Raw genomic sequence first — 21,756 nt, 5'->3', positions numbered from 1 at the left:
ATGTGTGCGCATTTAGTTATTTTATGATCTTAGATAATAAATCTTCGGAGATATATATACATACAAAGATAATAATTGTGTACAGCAGACGTGAAATTCGTCTACAAACGAATCGTCAGTGATGATCGAATCAAAAGAGAAAAAAACAAAGAAAAGTAAAGTACGATATTCCAGAGAACTAAGTACTGAATATTCCAAAATATTTTGCCGCACACAACTCTGGTTAATTATTCACCTGGTAGAAACTCATTTGTAATTTGAAAAGTTCAAAATTTCGAAACAATATCTACTTGTATTTGTTCGTTTTAAAGAATTTAAGCATCATATTTACATTTCACATAACATATAAGTGTATCATACAATTAAATCAACTAAGGGTTTGCGAAGGTTAAACAATAACGAAAAATGGAGGTATAAGACATATTCAGTACACCTATTAGTTTGCTCCGTGCATACTTTTTATCAATCAGTCATTTTGCTACCTCACCTTTTTTTTATTTTTTTATTTAGGTAAATTTTGAGCTACCCAATTTGAATATGTATGATTCAAATCAGTTGTGTTCTAAAATAAACTGAGAATTTGGCAATGTGCAAACGAAACAAATGGTCAATTCCTTTTGTTGTCTGTATGTTCTTGTAACTTTGTTTCAAGTTGTATATGTGTATACCTTCTCGTAAATGTACTCGATTGATCTCTGGTTAAACGACTTCGTTATGTGTTCTTTTGGAATCTTCCATTTTCCTTCCTTTAAAAGGTACATTGATAATGCATTCGGATATATATCAGTGTATTTCCCCTGAAATGAACGCATTTACATTTAATAAAACACAAAATGATGGTTGTTATTGAAATCAAGTTCAAATAAGTTGCAATTTGTTTAGTTCTTTTAATTCCTGATTGCTCTTTTTACATGACACAAATATGTTACAAATGTAGGAGCAGGAGACAAATTGAAAAAGTAACGTAATTAAATATTACTGTCCTTACTTAATGATATCATATGTGATACCAAGTTTTCTCCACCTCATGTGCATTTCGACAATAAAAAACCCTTTAGCGATGATCCCTGCCACGTGTTTACCTTTAAAAATTGTGACTTGAATGACGTTTTGTCTCATGGGTGCTCACACTACATCTTCGAATATCTTATTATCATATTTATGTCTAATATTTTTTTTTTTATGCCTACATAATAAATGTATCATTTGTCTTGAATTAAATGTGTTAAATGAAAAATTGCTTTGATTGTCAATGTTAACTGCCATTGTGAATACTAGTAACTTATTTTGTCAAAGATATTAATATTTTGGGGTGTTTTATTAAAATGCATATACTTCTAGACGGTTATAAATGATAAAAACCTTTAACTAGTTAATTACAAGATGTAATTTGGCATCGAATGGTAAAGAAATTCAAGCATTTCATGAACCATAAACTTCACAAAGCAGCCTTTCAGACTTTTGAGAATAACCAATGACATAAGGGGAGATTGAATTGTAAATGGTTTGATTCTGAATTTAATTTAAGGAGGAAAACTCTTATTTCAATATTCTGTTTATTTTGTTAAATTTAAAAAGGCGTTTTTATATACATAGATTCATACAAGGTATAAAGTTCATCAGTTAACAAGTAATTTATCAGGAAAATTGTATTCTATTAAAAAATGTATGCATAAAAATTACCTATATGTATTCGTAAATTTAAAAAAAAATTACTTCATATTTCAGGCATAGATGTGGGTCAAAGTAATGTTAAGGCGATGTTTAGCCTGTATCTGTATACTATACATACAACGCTTTAAGCTCCTTCTACTGCCAATCTACGTTAATGTTTGGCTTTTGATGAGTGTATAAAAAACCTCCATCACTTCGAAATGTGTATCGACTTTGCATTCAAATGACGCATTGGTCGACCTTGTGTGAACTATAAATTAATTAACGTTCTGCTTGTTTGTATTCGAGCATTTTTTTAGAGCAATATAACATAATCTTTTTGTTTTGCTAAAAGACAATGATGGACAGCAAGGTTAATTCAATTTTTGTACAGCACTTTTTGTTCAAGTTCAAAACTTTAATATGTACATGTGTAACACATAAAATCAACCAAAAGTTTAAATTCTGAAGCGTGGACAAAATCATACACTTTTGTTTTAAATCAAACACAGTTGTTTGTTTGTTCTTACTGATGATGTAAGTTGTTATATAATAATTAAATACTTAATAACTTTAGGCTTAGTCCTATTGTTGACTATGCGAATAAACTCATCATGGATGCCATGATTTAAATTTTGAATTTGCTCCAAACATGCGTTTCGTCTACCAAATACTAATCAATGAAACTCGAATAAAAGAAGATTTATTGGTACACAAATAAGTGTTAGTTCTCTTAACATGTTTTGATACTGTTATGTATTATCAATGTTTTTGTTTGTCTGGTTTTTGTTTGTTTTGGCTGTTTTTCTGGCTGCAGCTTACGGGGATATTTATAGTTTATTATGATACAGTATTCATGATTTTCTGACTCAATAAGCAATCAATTTATCTGATGTATGTGCCCTTCATGAGGCTTGTAAATCGGAACAATGAAATAATATATTCTATTCTATTAATATTAAAATGGCATTCCGCAAATAACGAAACTACGGTATGTCTTACCTTTTTCTGAGACTTGCTTTCCATCGACACTGAAATGATAAATTTAAATGCATTAAGTCTTACCTGTTCTTATTCGTATTACAGTACAGGCAAATTTGGTTTGAAGTCAAATAGCTTGCTTGTAGATATGTACATACAAATGTGATTCGAATGAATTAAGGAGGCTCGCGGGTATAATAAATTCAGCAAAAAAATAAACATTGGTTTTTTCATTACAAATTATATGTATTACACTATTAGTTATGACTTTATAATATGGTACAAAAAACACCAAGACAAATCGATTTGTTTAAATCATGTGCAAAAATGACATTTTTTTATGTTTAAATTGAAATATCTTTCTTAACTATCTTTTTTAATATTATCTTCAAACAAGCTGCACATAAACAACATAATTGTAAAATTTAAGCAATTTCTGTTATTTAGTTATTTTTTATTTCGATATTACCATTATTTCTCCCGTTAGTTCCACAGAAAAAAGGACATTAACACAAATTTATCCTTCTTTCGGAGGCAGATTGTGAGCTTAAATGAAAGGTGACCCCACATTTTTATTTTATATTTGTATTAGGTATAAGATAAAGTTTAATCATTGAAATAATAGAAAAATCGTATATTAGAAAAAAAAGATGATTGAGACCTGCGAGCCCCCTTAAACCATATATAACTCTTAACTTTACAATCAGTTTTCTATTGATGACATCTTGGTTGTTAAGTTGTGAAATCCGGCACAGTAACAAGACAACAAATTGTAATTATATATATGAAGGTGTTGTAGATTAGTTAATCGAAGCTAAAGTTTTCATAAAGTATAAGGACACACTGTCCTTCATTGTATATCCATCGTTTCTTGCACCTACGATATAAACGAAAAGTGATATCAAACGAATGACTATGAATATATACAAGTTTGACTCATCAGAAAGACACTTCAGCAAAAGTTATTCAACTGATCAAGGCAATAAACTTTTCAGATGATGTTGTTCATTTGGCTTTTTTATACAGCAGACCCACTAGGCCACGATCACACTACGATCTGTAAGATAAACCGAAAAATGTAGACGATCGTGCAGATCGCAGTTAGGTCGTAGTACGGTCGTGTTGAGGTCTTCTGGATCGTGGTGAGGTCTTCTTGATCGTGGCGAAATCAGGTCGTCATAAATGCGTTGTATGAGCGCAGTAAGGTCGGGATAAGATTGCAAAGGTCGCTCTACCATCGTGGCAAAAGCACGATTCTTGCTGAAGAGACTGTGCTACAATCTCATGGCTACTTAACTTCGACCTCTCTACGACCAGCACGTTCATACCGCGACCAAAACATGCGTCCACTACGACTATACCACTTTTATACCAGGCTTTTACGACCATCACGTTCTTACCGCGACCAAAACATGCATCCACTACGACTATACCACTTTTATACCATGCTTATACCATGCTTTTCAATTTTATGAAACGTACGATTTTAGCACGCCCATGCCGTACTTATCACGCTGTACTTACGACCCGACTACCTTCATACTATGATCATCATGCTTATTTTCATTGTCTCATATATAAAGTATATAAAAGCTCTCCAGCTTTTGTTTGTCTGTATCTAATTGAGATTTCTTGTCCTTCATCTCCAACTGCTCCATCATTCTTGACACATCTGTGTGGTGTCTACTATCGTTCACTAAAACATCGTCATCTTATTTTGATTGACCAGCGATAAGTTGTGATTGAGGGTGGATTCGTCGGTGCGACATATATCTACTGGATCATGATTCGTTACTATCAGATCTCCCTATGCCTCTACCTCTACTCTATCTCACGTAGATTTTGGTTGCATGACTGCTCTGAGAAACATGTATCAATGAAAAATAGAAAGAATGATACAGAAGTTATATGGAACACGATGTTGACAAAACTGCTGGGGGCGTAGTAAGATCGTAAGGTAAGCATTATCTTGGTATGGTCGAGATAAGAGCTTGCTATAATTGTATTAGGAGCGTAGTAAGATAGTGTGGCAATTGCAGTTCAAAGGAGTAGATCCGGTAAGGGCCGATTTTGGCCTCAATTTTCAAGTTCATCTGACGAAATATTTTAGACACTTTTTAAACACTTAAGTGTCTATTTCAATTGATTCTATTAGTTTTTGAGGAAGATTTCAACTGATTAAGTCATTAAAAACGCTTTGATTTAAGCTTGAATATGATAAACCTATCAAATTCACCAAAAGTCGTCACTTTTCAGATGGTTTTGGTCAAAAGTGGAAATGGCCGCAACCGTATTCATCCTCAACCTGTATACATATTATGTATTATCATCAAATAAAACTTACATTTCAATATTCTGGATGAACACGAATGCGGCCACTTTCATTTCAGACAGAAACCGTCTAAAATTTGTCTAAAATGCTGAAATTGTGAAGATTTCAGTAATTTAGCATGACTTTATGGTGCTAGTACCCGATATATTTGCAATGTATTGTCATAAACAGCCCATATTTATGTAGCAGAATCATTCTACTTTCCAATAAATAGCTTTACGATTACATTATCACAATTTTGTAAAACTGCTATATTTTGGGGCCAAAAAGGAGTCTTACCGTACCTACTCCAAACATTGTTAATCATACCACATCTCTTAATTTTCAAAAAGACACACACACATGCCAATTATTTCAAATTTGTCACGATTTAAAAAAAAATTTAAACAATATTTGAGTTTTGACGTTTAATATAGATGACTGATATCATCAGATGCAAACATTGTTTTCCATGTAACATAAGTTTGTTCTTATGTTGTACTGTTATACCACTGTCACAAGTTAGGAGAGGGTTGGGATCCCGCTAACATGTTAAAACCCACCACATTATTGAGGTATTTACCTGTCTCAAGTCAGGAGCCTGTCAATTCAGTAGTTGTCGTTTGTTTATGTGTTACATATTTGTTTTTCGTTAAAAAAAATACATAAATAAGGCCGTTCGTTCTTTTTTTAATTGTTTTACATTGTCTTAATGGGACCTTTTATAACTGACTACGTGGTATGGGCTTTGCTCGTTGTTGAAGGCTGTACGGTGACCTATAGTTGTTAATGTCTGTGTCATTTTGGTCTTTTGTGGATAGTTGTCTCTTTGCCAATCATACCACATAATCTTTTTTACATAAGAAAAGACAATTGGTGTAATTTTAAACATTCAGACTTTTGACGACTTTAAAAACCATCTTGCATACCTCCAATTATTTAATAGCATATTATAGCATCGAAATTATCTTTGAAGTCAGATGGACCCTCTGAGAGGAATGCTATTTCGTCTGGATCATCCTCATTATCATAGCGTCCTATATCATAAAACTTTGATTTCGATTTCTGGACACTCCATGGATTCTTAACATTTGTATTATGTTCTGTCATCTTAACTGATCTTTCATTGTTAGTAAACTTCACGGGTGTCAAAACAGTAACATCAAATGAATGTTTCTAAAATGATATAAAATATTTTCAAATTCCCGTTGAGACTTCTTGATCTACATGGTAACAGTTGTTATCCTTAAAAAAATAGATTTCTAGGTTGATTTAATGGCACAACAAATGTAGTAAAGTTCAACACATACACGCGTACGCATCATGTGCATTTGTAATCGAATTATTACGTTGCGTATGAAAAACGGTAATTAGATATTACAGCAACGATCGAAAATTGTTGGGTGGTGGGTTTTTTTGCAAGTGGTTCTACGGTTTTCTATAACGTTGCGTTTGAAAAGGCAAAAATCACAGCAACGATCAGAAATTGCAAAAACATTCAATCATTAAATACGGCTGATTTTTTTACATCAGTATATGAACAGAAGTATAAAGGCTTTTGAAAAAGAGGCTGATGATATGAAGGGGTCAATCAAATAGTATAAATCGAAGATAAATTGACAATGTCATGACAACAGACAAATATCTAATGCAGCAATGTATATTCATTACCTTAAATCGAATTATCGGTATTTGAGATTGTGCAGCACTGCGCATCACCTGTTTCCTAAATGCACCCTTTCTTAGTGAAATAATGACTGGCAAAACTGTTTCTCCGTAAACATCTGTTTAATATTTAAAGTATTATATGTATGTGCATAAATCAAGTGCCAAAAAAAAATGAATTAAATACTTGAAAACACATGGAATTGTAATTCATTTTCAAGGTTTTTCCAAATTTAGCAAAGTTGAAACCCACCTTTACTATTTTGCTCTACAATCAACATAGTGTGACAATTAAATGCATCTACTGTTTACCAATAAAGGCAACAGTAGTATACTTATGTTCAAATGTAATTAATTGATTAAGAAAATAAAATCTTACTCACAAACCAAAAACCCAGTGAAACACATCAATGACAACATGATATTAACGGAACAACAAAAACACTGGACTGCAACAAAAGCAAACGCCCACGTACATTGAAACGGGCAATATGATTATGATATCATCTGTTATATTCCGTATTTTGTTCAGGATATACATTCAAATGTGATGATTTATGTAGGTTATATTTTCATTCATTCATGAAAATACTAACATTCTGCCATTCGTTGAAAATATTGAATATCGTCCTCGTCTTTCGCAACATCACCTCGTTCAAACTGTTTGAATCCTTTTTTAACAAGTTCCTAAAAAACAAACAAATAGGAGCATTAAGTTAGAATACATAATAAGATTTCTTGATTTTAAAAAGGCACGTGATCAGTTTCTCTTGTTTTGTTCGATTCTAGTTTTATAAAAAAAATAATTGAAAACAACACGTTTAATAATTTCTTGCGTCAGATGCGCTTTTCTGGATTTACCTTCACCAGGAACTCTCACATCAAAACCAAACATTTGAAATCTGAAGATGTATAAATACTGAAACCGTTGAAGAGCTATATGTCAAAAAAACCTAAAATAAATCGCCAAATTCATCTTAAGCCAAATTTGTCTGAGGGAGTTGAAACCTTAATTACTTAATAATTTCTAAATTTATATACAGACAATTTTATAAAGTAATGATGCGTTTTCAAACATTTTCTAAATTTATATTCTCAAAGTTTTCGAAATTATATACCAAATGGTTTTTCGACAAGTTGAGAAATCAAAACGAATTGTCTGATATCAAACTGGCGAGATAAAACAATACAATCAGAGCAAAATTGTACTGACCTTATACGGAACAGTGGAAGGCATAACAAGTTACACTAGAAACAAATAAAAGTTTGAAATGGTCTATATATGTACTCGACTGTACTGACTTTTACTCGACCAGTCTAAATTGGACTGTAGTCTGAACCATACTTCTTTGTCTGAACTTGTACTTGACCTTTACTCCTCGACCAGTATTTAACCATTCAAAACGCGTGTGAACCATGCTCAACCTAGTCTGAACCATACTCGGCTTGGTCTGAACCATACTCGACCTAGTCTGAACCATACTCGACTAAGTCTTAATCAAACTTGACCTATTTTTTTTTGTATCTATTTATTGTAATTTATAAATCTAGGAACTGATTTAACAACAGCTAATTCCCCTAACTAAACAATTGGACAAACATTTTGAAATTCAAAATGTATTAAATATGCATTTAAAATTATATATCTCAAAAACTCAATTGTGCTAAATATTTTCAATGTGAATCTGGTTTTTTTAAATGTTTCAGATATATTTTATGCTTATTGAGCAAATTTCATCATTTAAACTTAAGCCAAGTATAGATTTATGGTGTCAGTTGAGTAAGGTCAATAATGCACTTAATATTTGTTTCGATAAAAATATACATAAATTGATCCATAAATCAACTTGATAATTTTGAAAAATGACACTTTTGTTTTGAAAAACCAAGAATTTAATATAATCAGGATCATAATAAAACTTCCATAACAATTCTTGAAAACCTTTTGAAAAAGGTAATGTGTTCCAAAGTTGCAGTAAAATATTTATTTCAATTCATTTTTAATAATGTTTGTATAAATTCAAGACATGGCATACAAGATGCACTTTGATCAGATTAAATAACCTCAGTACAAGTGTATTTAACAGGTAAAAATGAAGCCCTATATTTCTTAAACTTGTGTATTACTTATCTAGTGAATTCAAAAGACCTTGCCATTTAAGTTTAACAGGATGTTGTAATTTTTTCTCAACTTGATCTTTATTACATATAATATATCTAAAATTATAATAACAAATATATTTCTTATATAACTATTGTTTAACTATTTAAGTGATTTTGTTGAGTGTAGTTGTGGTTTCTTGAAAGACTTTTTTTAACAAATCTGTAAACCTTTAAAATTAATATAATTTATTTATTATACAAGATAATTAGATAATTAATTGTTTGACTATTTCTGTTTGATAAATCTGAGAATCATGTAAAAATGACAAAATCTGTTTATATATATATCATTGTCAGTGGCTGTTGTCATGTCAGTTTAAAAGAAATTTATTTCAATAGTTAAAATAAAAAAAAAAGAAGAGTAAAGGTTATTTGGTAAAGTGTGATTCTCTCTAGTCGAGTATTATTCAGACTGGTTAAGACTGAAAAATTAAGTCTAGTACAGATTAAAATGGGTTAAGATTTTTGATTACAAATATATGGGTAAAGTACAAATCAGTACAGTCGAGCATAATTAAGACTGGGTCGAGTAATGTCAAATTAAATTTAGACCGATTCAGACTGGTCGAGTAAAAATTAGTACAGTCGAGTACAGATGTAGGCCATTTCAGACTTTAACTGGTTTTTAGTGTAAGCACATTTCAGACTTTAACTGGTTTGTAGTGTTAGCACTGTATGCAACATAAGACGCTCAAATTACCTGAATAATATCCTTGTCTGTTTTGTAGTGAATAAAAACAGAGTTGGATGATCCACCGTAAAACATAACCTTTCTTCCTGCAACAAGGCATGGTAATCGTGTCTTTTCTAAAATATAAAGTAAAACATGTGAAATGAATGGTCAAAAGAAAAGGATAAGCATAGTTTAAACAACGTCTAACCATATTTATAATGTCATATTATTGTAATCTGTCGAAAGGCATTCACAATAACAAAGAGTTAATATTACAATAGCAATAAATCAGTAGTTGATTATGAGTTAAGTAGTCACTCCTTTTTTTAAAATAGTGTTTAAGTTGATTTTAAAAAACTGTTACCCACATAAGCGAAGTAAAACTGTAATATTCTGCAAAAACAAACAAATTTGGCCTTGCAATTTAAATTGTATAGTATACTGTCAAAAACAAACTTGCAAATTCCATGACTTCTTCAACCAGTTTTTTTATATTGTCTTCTTTTGGTTGAGTTCCATCTCTTTTTTCAACTTCAGGGTGATCAGCGAATACAATAAACAAGCTGGGTTTAAAGGTTTTTACTTTTTTTTCTTGTTGGATATTTCGCCAAATTGTTACTTTTATCTGAAAATATTCGACAATTCACTAATTAATATAAGCATTGAAGATTTAAAACATCAATATAGTCTTATCACGATTGGAATGACTTGGCTTATATTTAAAAACATTTTTTTTCTTTCATCTGTAAAAGCAACTGATTGTTGATTTCAATACAAAATAATGCTGACTATTTGGGTTTTTTAGCAAATAATTAGTAAAACTGATTTCGATTTTGCGAATCAGAAAATTTATCATTTGAAGCAATCTCTATCAAAATAAGTCACGATTTTCCTATGTCATGTATGTTGTGGTTGTCGTTGCGTACTGTTCCAAAGTTTGCTTTCGTATTTTTTTTAATTTTTTTTAATTTTTTGTATCATTCGATTATGATTTATCGGCAAGGCTTTTGCTTGCTATCTTTTAGGTGGTTTCACCTACGGGCAATTTTAAAATATATTAAGCAATCAATGACCAGATAATGCACATTTACCTTTTTCGTTGGTTTGGTGTTATCAAATACAAAGTCAACGTCAAAATATCCACGAAAACCTAAATAAAAAAGATTGCACGACAAAAGCTGATTCAATAATATGCAATAAATTTATATTTTCCGGTTTTTAATTTAATTTTCTAGTATTTGTTTTAGCTGCAACACACTAAAGTCTGAAACGCTAATGTTGATCTGTACCGTTTTTAAAAGACCGAACAATTTAAATCCTCTGCGGTTAGTTATGCTCAGATACTTCGCGTGCAGACTAAACATACCTTTTCAGTCTATGAATACAATTTTCCAGCTGTTGATATATACATGTTTAGAACAACAGCATCCTTTGTTTTTAATGAACAATGAAGAATTTTCTTTGAAGTAGTTCTGTGTTTTTAATTATTTAATTTTTTGTATTGGTATTATGTGTGTAATGTATGAACCAACTATCTAGTATGTGATTGAATTAACATTATGGATTACAAAAACCACTGAAAGATACAAATAGACAGTTAATATCAATAAACTGGCTGAGGTACGTCTCAAGGTGTGTGATTTTCTCCCTGCATGGAAAACCATCGGTTGCATTTGGCTGTTGTCTGCTCTTTGGTCGGGTTGTTGGATCTTTGACACATTCCTCATTTCCATTCTCCATTTAAGTTTGGATGTATTTAAAAATAACCTAGGCGTTTGTGTTAGCAATGATTGATTAGAAATATATGAATATCCTAACTGCAATTCGGAAACATATCAACAAGGAACCGAATGTATAGTTTAAACATATGTCTCACCCTTTCCTAAGATCGGAAGATGCTCATGATATACGTAAATCCAAAATCCCTTTGTGCTTTGCAATTCCAGTATATCATGTGTGCTTGTAGTTTCATGCCGTTTATCATTTCTCAATGACCATTTTACTTCGACCTCGCTTCGTCCATTGTCCATTTTGCAATTACAAATTTCTGTTACCTTTCCAGTTGCTTCATTTGGTGTTGATTCGTCTAGAAGTGTAAATAAGCAGGGTTTTTTATTGATTTTTAAATGAGTGCTGTTATCGCCAAAACTGGTGTTTGCAAGTCTCCTTTCAGATTTTTAAAGGAATATGCCCGTGTTAAGGAAGTTTGGCTAGAAAAGTTGCAATTTGTATCTCATCATATAAGGGTGATTGCTTAAAACTATACATAAAAACAAAAGGGATAATCAAAGGGGAGGACTAGGAATTCGTTTATCATGCAAAACAGTCATATCCCTGTACTATCTTTTACAATGAAACGAATTGATGTCATGTTATATGTATGTGTAAGAGACAACAACCCCACTACAGAGCATATATCACTTAAAAGCCCTAATGCGTGTTTAACGAAGCGAGACAATCTCGCTTCAAGATGTGAGCCTTGTCTTGCCCTTAAATAAATGTGTACTATTTCAGTGAAAGTGGACGTCATACTAAACTTCAAAACATATAAATGTATAAATGAACTAAATTTTCAAAAACGTACAAGATCTAGACTAACAAAGTCAATTGATCCTGACTTTTGACAGAGGCAAAAAGGCGGCTGGGTTAATTATGTTTTGTGAGATCTCAACCCTCCCACTAAGCCTCTAGCCAAAGTAGAAATTAGAAGCACACAGCACACACTTGTATGACAGTCGCATCAAATTCCATTATATTGACAATAAAACTCAGTTTAAAAGAAGTCGAGTCCGATGTCAGCACAGGTAACAAATGCAACCAAGCAAAATGACAATAAAACATAAATGAACAAAGGACTTCTAGCAGTAACTGACATCAATTAAACTAATGGAAGAATTATGTCTTCATCATATGAAAATTTAGCAAAATTCGTCTCATTAGGGGTTTTATATCATAAAAAGTAAAGTCACAAAAATACTCCGAGGTAAAATCAAAACGGTAAGTTCCTTACCAAAAAGAAAAAATTTAACGCTTAAACACATCATACGAACGGATAACAATTATCATAGCTCTGAAGTGGTACAGGAGCTTTCCTATGTAGAAAATGTGGAATTCAAACCTGGTTTTTAATTTATCTAAGCTTAAACCTGTCACTTGTATGCCAATCGCATTAAAATCCATTATATTGAAAATGATGTGTGAACAAATCAAACAGACACACGGGTAAATATGTCATAAAAGGGGAATACCAGTCAACATTCAATAATACAATGAATTTCGTCTTGAACAAAACAATAATGGAAGCATAGAAATGTATAAATTTTACAATTGAAAGGCTACATAACATTCAATATAGATACAACAGTCAGTTGATTTTAGTTTTCATAGCTATAATTGTATTCTTGTTTGCATGCTTAGGCTGACATTTACTTCCACGCGGTACAATAGCTTTTCTGCATTTGAACGTATTGGTTATGCTCGATCCTCTTCAGTTACACGTTTTGCTTGCAAGTGGAAAGCTAGTTTTTTTTCGACTGCGTGCAGGGAAATCGATATATCGTGCCATTCCGATGTGTCTACGTTGTTTGAACCTCTAGATCTCCGATACCGCAACATGACTGCAGTACATTATATTCACACGACAACTTAAAAAACTGTGCTACTTGTCGGTGGTGTAATCTACTTTACAAAATAAACGTGATAAATCACCAGACGTCCTGTAAACCGCCGGTATACGCAAAGTTACAAAAACTACTTCCTTTATTAAGGGCATTTGATTTTGGCATCTTTGTATTGTACCTAAACATAGTGAGTAAATTTACGATGTGAAACTTTGTTGATATTTAATTAATATTTTGTATTCTTAAATTATAATAACATGACATTTTAATGACGTGACAATTAGTAGGGTCATATGTTATGAAGCGAGTATGAGTATCTAAATAAAAAGTGTAAATTACCCAGACCATACGCGTACGTTCGGATCATATGAGTGTATACCCATATACCCATATGGCCGTGCCGCATATGGTCCAAGTGCTCATATGGTCCAGAACGTATATATATCAAAGAAATACCAAAAGATATTATAGAGAAATCACATTATTAAAAATGAAAGACAAGATTACAAGAATTATCATAGAATACTAATATACTACATACCTTCGTAAAACATAGGAAAAGTACATAACCCGTATCATGACAATAAGTGGTTTTAGAATATATGTGTTAATTTCCAATGCAAAGACCCTATGAGTGAATCAATATAAATATCAGAATGTCGGTTTATATTAGAATATTCAAATCATTTATTTTTAGATCAACAGAACGTTTTAAATACTGAAAAGTAACAATCAATTTGGTATTCAAAAACATTTTTAATTGATTAATAAGTCAATTGATTAATTAAAAAAAGTACTGAAATAAAAGATTAGTAATGTTAAAAAGGACCGCCATGTTCATATATTTGTTGGCTCGTATTACTCCTCCATGCCGTGCTGTCAATAAACAATTAGTTTAAAAAGTAGAAATAACAATAAAACAATATTAAAGCATTCACTTACCTGCGGTCTCTTTTTTATTTATTTGAACAGAAATAAAAAGTGACTGAAGCATATATTCTCGCCAGCAAAAACTGGTTCAAAGCTTTTTTACCATGTTACATATAATACAATACTAGTGTATTAGTGACTAAGCCCACACAAGACCGTTTCTGTATCAACTTAAGCTTCCAATACACAAGTATGTAAGATTCATTTTGTTATGCGAGACGAGTAATGAAAATAAAGTTTTGTTTCGTAATTCATTAGAAGTATGCAATGCATTTACCCGAAATCTGAGCATCAAATTCAACCACCTGTGCACCCTTGAAAATTCCATATGATTGAACCCTCTTCGAATTTTCTCTAGTAAATGTGGAAGTTTGTTCCCTGAAACATATGCAAACATAACAACATTCGTTTCGTTAATCACTCAAAAAAAAGTTTTATTGCTGACACGCATACATTGTTTTGTATGGGTATAAAATGTTTCGAGATTTCTAAAATCTGAAATAAAATAATTGGTTCCATTTGTGTGAATCTTTCGAAAACTTTGAAATAAAAACAAAACACTGATATATAATTAGCCATAAATAAAATAGTTTTGGCACTGTGTCTTGTTTTTTTTGTTTTTTTCTAGTTCTAGGACAGTTCAGCAGTCGAGTAGTTTGTTGCAATGTACATGTATCTATTTTCTTTGAATTTTGTTATTTGTTTTAAATAGTGTTACTCGTTGTACGGACTATATTTTAATTGTACTGTGAGTATTTTGTCAAATGTGTTACAAGTTCAGTGGTAAACTCCAAACTATACACAAGAAACAAAAACTAACAAATGAAAGGGCCAGGGGCTCAAGTTATGTTTAGGTCTTTTATAGTTAAATATACGTTATGGGTATTGCTAATTATTTATTACCTTACTTTTTGAAGATATTGATGTTTTTTTCTCGATTAATAAATATGCAACGTTAGTGATGACTGGCTTTTACCCTTTCATTCATAGATGTACTTATACAGGTTTTTTTTTAAAGTACTTTTGGGATGTTTTATAAAGGAAAGCTAAAAACAGTCCTCAATTATGTTAGTGTAGATTTGTATAATAACAAAGTACCATTTGTTTGGTGCAACAACTCTTTGAAACCTGTGCGTTGCTTCATGTTTATCTTCCATATAACACTTATGGCATAAATTATAATCCTCACAATCCAAACATTGCCACCTGAAACCTTTAATGCATTTGTTTTCATCTGGTTCATTACATATGTCACAGCAATATTCATGTTCAACGCCTGCAAAAGAAGCAGAAAAGAACTTTATGTAATAATGTTAATTGCGTGCAAATAGAATGACTAATCATTTAACAACACGGAAATACTCCCATTTGTTTATGGTTTCGCACAATAGAACATTTATCAGCATATGCGATTACACACAGAAGATACAAGCAAGCAATTATTACGAGGATAAGCGTAAGTGACGCATCAGTTCTTGGCAAAGTGTAGTTGTTAACCAATATTGCTGTCATTTGTATGATACAAATCTTTAAAGTAGAACATTTATAAGTTCATGACAACGACATAAAACACCAATGATAGAGTGTTAGATATAGTCCGTTTTGTCTGATGCAGGTAGAGAGATTTGTTATATTATCCGTCCTGATGTATGAAAAAACACTGTTTTAAAGTGACATATGAGTATCTAAATAGAGGCAACAGTATTATGCTGTTACACAAATAATCATAAATTTATTGAGAAATCAAATCGTGTTCAAAGAACTATAATTATAGTACATGACTGTGATAATTTATGTAAACTATCAATATTTGGTGATGTCATAGTATTTTGAATAAACAGAGGAGATGTTGACACTCTTAATTCTTCCGGCAAAAACATTTGAGTTACAAATTAGGATAACGCTATTTACCGCTATATGATGTTTTGTTATAGTGTACTACTATGGTCAGTTTTGGTAGATTCGGTTAATAAAAAGTCGTATTATACGAACAATTATGACATATAACTAATGAGGTTTAAAGACTTTTAAGTATTTGGATTAAAGAGTGTAGATGTCTAAATGAATGCAGCATTTTGTAGTTATTATATACCGAAATTGTATTCATTTGTATCATACACTTCGTCCTGGGTCCACATATTTACTGATAATTTATCACGCATTTTATCGTTTTGTTATACAGAGCAAATGTGATGTGTTTTTGTTAAAGTGGTCAAACAATTTCCTTTTACCAAACACTTTGATACCTGAATTTATCATTTATGATAAGGTACTATTATGAACAATGATATAGCGTATACGTCATTGTCTATGTATAAATCAAGAAACACATACATTTTAAATGTGTTTATCTATCGATGTAAAGTGGTCCCGGTTACAAGGTGCCTACATGCTAAATAAACCCGTCAAACAAATTTTGATTTTGAAAACAATTGATGTTCAACTTGTTGTTTAACTCTATAAACATGATGGGTTATCAACCTTGAGTATAACCAATAAACTTAATTAACCGTTACCTAAAGGTCCATTGTCTAAAATTCGAAGCACTTCATTCTGTACATCATATTGGCGAATGTTTCCATTATCCCATTGAACATCAACGATCTGCGATTTTTTCTTCTGATCTCTTGATGTTCCTTGATCTTGCATTGATTTGTCCTCCATTGTGGTATTTCTTGATGGTTTCTACAACGACATGAACAATGCACGCAATATAACTGTTGATGACACCACGGGTGTCACATGTTGCGCAGGATCTGCTTTCCCTTCGGGAGCACCTGAGATTCCCCTAGTTTTAGTGGGGTTCGTGTTGTTTAGTCTTTAATTTTTCTATGGTGTGTTTTCTGTACTATTTGTTGTCTGATTGTATTTTTATTTTAAGCCATGACGTTGTCAGTTTATTTTCAATCTATATGAGTTTGACTGTCCCTCTGATATCTTTTATCCCTCTCCTTAATGGAGATTTGTAGATTTATATTTAGTTTATGAGAATCAATGCATAAATTTGAAATATTTTCAGACTATACATAAAATTGAGAATGGAAATGGGGAATGTGTCAAAGAGACAACAACCCGACCAAATAAAAAAAACAACAGCAGAAGGTCACCAACAGGTCTTCAATGTAGCGAGAAATTCCCGCACCCGGAGGCGTCCTTCAGCTGGCCTCTAAACAAATATATACTAGTTCAGAGAAACGAACGCCATACTAATTTCCAAATTGTACACAAGAAACTAAAATTAAAATAATACAAGACTAACAAAGGCCAGAGGCTCCTGACTTGGGACAGGCGCAAAAATGCGGCGGGGTTAAACATGTTTGTGAGATCTCAACCCTCCAACCATACCACTAACCAATGTAGAAAAGTAAACGCATAATAATACGCACATTAAAATTCAGTTCAAGAGAAGTCCGAGTCTGATGTCAGAAGATGTAACCAAAGAAAATAAACAAAATGACAATAATTCATAAATAACAACAGACTACTAGCAGTTAACTGACATGCCAGCTCCAGACTTCAATTAAACTGACTGAAAGATTATGATGTCATCATATTAACATCAGGCACCATCCTTCCCGTTAGGGGTTTAGTATCATACCATCATAACATATATGAGAAGAACATAACCCGTGTCATGCCAACAACTGTTTTTAGAATAAATGTGTTTAGTTCCGACACAAAGACCTTATCAGTGACTCAATATTAACACCAAAATATGCAATCTTTAATGACTTGACAACAGTATCGTAATTATATCCCTTCTTAATAAGTCTATTCAAAGGTTTTGTAAGTTTCTGAGGTGAATACTGACACATTTGTGCTTTATAAAGAATATTTCCATAAAAAATTGGATGTGAAATACCTGAACGTATAAGAAGTCTCCATGTTGAGCTATATTTACGAATGATGTCTTTATACCGATGGTAAAATTTAGTAAATGTTTTGACTAGTTTGTGATATCAAAAACCCTGGTGTAATAATTTTTCAGTAATACATAAATTTCTCTCGTTAAAATCTAAAACATTGTTACATACAAGAGCGAATCGTACAAGTTGAGATATATAAACACCGTAAGATGGTGACAAGGGAACGTCACCATCTAAAAACGGATAATTAACGAAAGGAAATGAAAAATCATCCTTTTTATCATAAATTTTAGTATTCAGCTTTCCATTAGTGATATAGATATCAGGATCGAGGAAAGGGCAGTGGTCGTTGTTAGTATTAGCTTCATTTAAAGTAAGTTCAGCAGGATAAATTTCATTAATATACATACTGAAGTCGTCATTATTGAGAGCCAAAATATCATCCAAATATCTAAAATTATTATTAAATTTGTTTATCAGATGTCGTTTTGATGGGTCTTTGCTTACTTTTGTCATAAATTGTAACTCATAACAATACAAAAAGAGGTCCGCAATAAGTGGTGCACAGTTAGTCACCGTTGGAATTCCGATTATCTGACGATATACGGAATCCCCAAAGCGAACAAAATGTTATCTAGTAAAAATTCAAGGGCATATATAGTATCAAAGCATGTCCAATTGACATAGTTTTTTTGTTTATTGCTACTAAAAAATGACCTAAAAGAGTTTGAACATATATATTCACATTCTGATTTTTTGAATGCCCATTTAATTGGGTGTGTGAATTTTTTCTTAATGAGAACGTGAGGCAATGTGGTATGCAGGGTAGAAAAATCAAAACTTTGAACAGATTCAAAATCACCAATATTAGCATGCAATTTATCAAGTACTTCCAACGAGTTCTTGACACTCCAAAAGTAATTTATTCCACTATTTTCGAAGGCCTTATTTGAACAATTTATTATAAGGTTTTTAGTTGTACCAAGTGTGCTGGTAAGAAGAATAGAAAATTTAGTAGTTGAACAATGGCTTGAAGACGAAATAAATCTATATTTGTAAGGGGTTTTGTGTAGCTTCGGAAGCCAATACATAGTTGGGACTGTCATTGTATTTGGCTCTGCTTGTAAAGCGGTGGCTAAAAGTTAATGTTTGTTACAGATTTCGTTTTCTGAAAAAAGAGTCAGTTGGAATGTTGGGGAATTGGTGATTTCCTTTTTCAGAACCTCAATGTAAAATTTACGTCAAACAATAATAATATTATTAGCAGCTTTATCGGCCGGGACAAAAACAAATTCCTTGGCTAGTTCTTTTAGTTTATGTTTGATACGAGAAATAGGTTCATTGTGGTTATTGTTAATAGTAAAATATTCTTTAAAATGTTGAATACGTATATCAACTATCTTCATTACTTTATTAAAAAAAGAGTCCAAAGATTTTTTGTCAGCTTTTTCCCGTTTTATCCATTTCATACAGTAAGTATGGAGTGAATCGTGGATGATATTACGACACTCATTCCAATCAATAATTGACGGGGGACGATTTTTAGGTCCTTTACTGAGGAATGATTTTAACTCTCGGTCTTGTACGAAGTTAAGATCTCCTGTTATAACATGGGAAATGGGTCCATAAATATATTCGGAATTACTGCAATTACCATGATTACACGAAGTAGGTGTATTTTCACTGATATTAACATCTTTACACAATTGACTATAATTAAACACAAATTTCCGGGTAGACTTCTTGTAAATATAACAAATAAGAGGTAGCTCCGTATTGTCAAAATATCCAGGAATTTGTTCTTTAACATAATGGTCGTTAAATATACCGGCAATATTTACAAAATCAAAGCCTTTATTGACATACTTAATTTTAATGAAATGTTTTTTATGATCTTCAGGGCGATCAATTTTGGGAAATAATCTAGAATAACAATATGCCATAATAATTTGAACAATTTCATACTTAGGACTGACATATGAAATTGTGTTGCAATCCTCCAAAATTTTATTTAACTTATTAACCGGTAACGAACAGAGTTTTGTTAACAGATAATGTCTGTCGTCCTTTTTTGAAATAGAAATTAGGTCCGAAACATTGGTATGATTGGCCCGAAATTTTCTTTGATTGCGATTTGTTCTACGACCGTGAGAACGGTTTTTACGAACAGTTTTAGAAACTATATCCAAAATGTTAACGGAATTGGTTCTAGATATATTACCAATTCCCATTATCATTTAGACCGAGAGGGTGAACTGTCTGTAATTTTTTAATCCAATTTAATTCAATTATTTTCCGTGATCGTACAAACATGAATGCGATTCACCAGGCTGTTTATTTACTTCTTCTAAAGGTTGAACTGCTAAATATTTAAAAGGATGGTTGTGCTTCTAAAGGTGTTGGTACATGATACTTTTGAATTTATTTGGTCTTTTAAAACGATACAGATGTTCTTGAGTGCGTTTAGATAAATATCGTCCAGTTTCTCCTACGTACTGAATACCACACCCCGGTTTGTTTCATGTGAGTAAATAAATAATACTGTTTGTTTTTCAAGTTATATCAGTTTCAAAATTTAAAGAAAATGTGCGACCATTAAACGTGGACCTTACCGTATTGTTGGTGGAAAGACGGGGACATGTAAGTAATTTTTTGGCATGACACTTATCGATAGAAGGGTAACCACGATTTTTATTGTTAAAAATGTTAGCGATGGTAGTTTTTTTAGATAACCGATTTTGAAGATTCAGACGTGTAGATACCCTTTGAACAAGTTTAGTATTTAGTATTTTTCCATTTCTAAGCTTCATAATTGTTTAGTTAGTGAATTACATAATAAAGGAGCAAAGATTGGCGTCCAGAATATGAACCAGCATACAATTATTCAAGTTATGTAAAATTGATCAATTTGTTCGGCTGAAAATGTCAAACGCTATCAGTATAAATTACCCGAAAAAGATAGTGTATATCAGGGAAGGACTGATGGCTGACTAAATAGTAGAATGGGGCGGAATATTGAAATACTACTTTTTGATAAATATTCCTAAAGTAATGAACCAGAGCAGTTCTCGCTCGGACACACACTCCATAACCTAGTATATTATAAGAGCATAAACCTGAAGCACGGGGAGGCACTCTACTGCCTCCACACGGCACTAAAGACAAACTCTGTAAAAAATAAAATTGAGAATGGAAATGGGGAATGTGTCAATGAGACAACAACCCGACCAAATAAAAAAAAACAGCAGAAGGTCACCAACAGGTCTTCAATGTAGCGAGAAATTTCCGCACCCTAAGGCGTCCTTTAGCTGGCCCCTAAACAAATATATACTAGTTCAGTGATAATGAACGCCATAATAATTTCCAAATTGTACACAAGAAACTAAAATTAAAATAATACAAGACTAACAAAGGCCAGAGGCTCCTGACTTGGGACAGGCGCAAAAATGCGGCGGGGTAAAACATGTATGTTTGTTTGAAAAATGTTTCCCATATGCCGCCTTAGTATACTGTTTGCTTAGAATTTAACTGCATTTGCTACATTTTGTTTCCGAGTATTTGTTTTTTTGGTCGTTTTTGTTCTTTTTTTTGTAACGATATTACAAATGTGTGTCTAATTTATGAGTAAGGACATCCCTTTGCTGTCTTTTACCTTTCCGTTGGAACACCCAAATGCCATTACAAGCAAGCAACATAAAATGGTTTATTTTCACACTTACAAACCCTTATTTAGTTTAATTGTTGTTTGTTTTAAACAGTAACCTCCTATTAACAAAACGACATGATTAGAACTGCATGTTTAAGAAAATTGTGGCAACTGGAAAATTATTTGCTCCACATAAAATCATTACAATTTTTTTAATGCTAGTCAACCTGTTTATGGCAATCTAAATA

The 21,756-nt window shown here is 32.1% G+C and overlaps 1 protein-coding gene across 1 annotated transcript in view; it reads right to left on the bottom strand.

Annotated features, from left to right (window-relative positions):
* Window positions 1-704: 704 nt before the first annotated feature.
* Window positions 705-21,756, bottom strand: part of LOC134693540 (uncharacterized) — a 50,127-nt gene continuing 29,075 nt past the window's right edge. The window contains exons 10-21 of the mRNA XM_063554377.1: window positions 16,513-16,681; window positions 15,095-15,272; window positions 14,274-14,374; window positions 11,323-11,532; window positions 10,538-10,596; window positions 9,903-10,071; window positions 9,474-9,580; window positions 7,207-7,297; window positions 6,617-6,729; window positions 5,875-6,121; window positions 2,656-2,684; window positions 705-797 (exon numbers count right to left, since the gene is read on the bottom strand). Coding sequence (XP_063410447.1) covers window positions 5,885-6,121; window positions 6,617-6,729; window positions 7,207-7,297; window positions 9,474-9,580; window positions 9,903-10,071; window positions 10,538-10,596; window positions 11,323-11,532; window positions 14,274-14,374; window positions 15,095-15,272; window positions 16,513-16,681 — 1,434 coding nt within the window. The 3' untranslated portion in view covers window positions 705-797; window positions 2,656-2,684; window positions 5,875-5,884. The remainder of the gene's footprint in view (window positions 798-2,655; window positions 2,685-5,874; window positions 6,122-6,616; window positions 6,730-7,206; window positions 7,298-9,473; window positions 9,581-9,902; window positions 10,072-10,537; window positions 10,597-11,322; window positions 11,533-14,273; window positions 14,375-15,094; window positions 15,273-16,512; window positions 16,682-21,756) is intronic.

The sequence above is a fragment of the Mytilus trossulus genome, chromosome 12 (genome assembly GCF_036588685.1).
Source record: "Mytilus trossulus isolate FHL-02 chromosome 12, PNRI_Mtr1.1.1.hap1, whole genome shotgun sequence".
Lineage (NCBI taxonomy): Eukaryota > Metazoa > Mollusca > Bivalvia > Mytilida > Mytilidae > Mytilus > Mytilus trossulus.
Note: the sequence above shows the minus strand (reverse complement) of the source record. Positions and strands in the feature narration are given on the sequence as shown.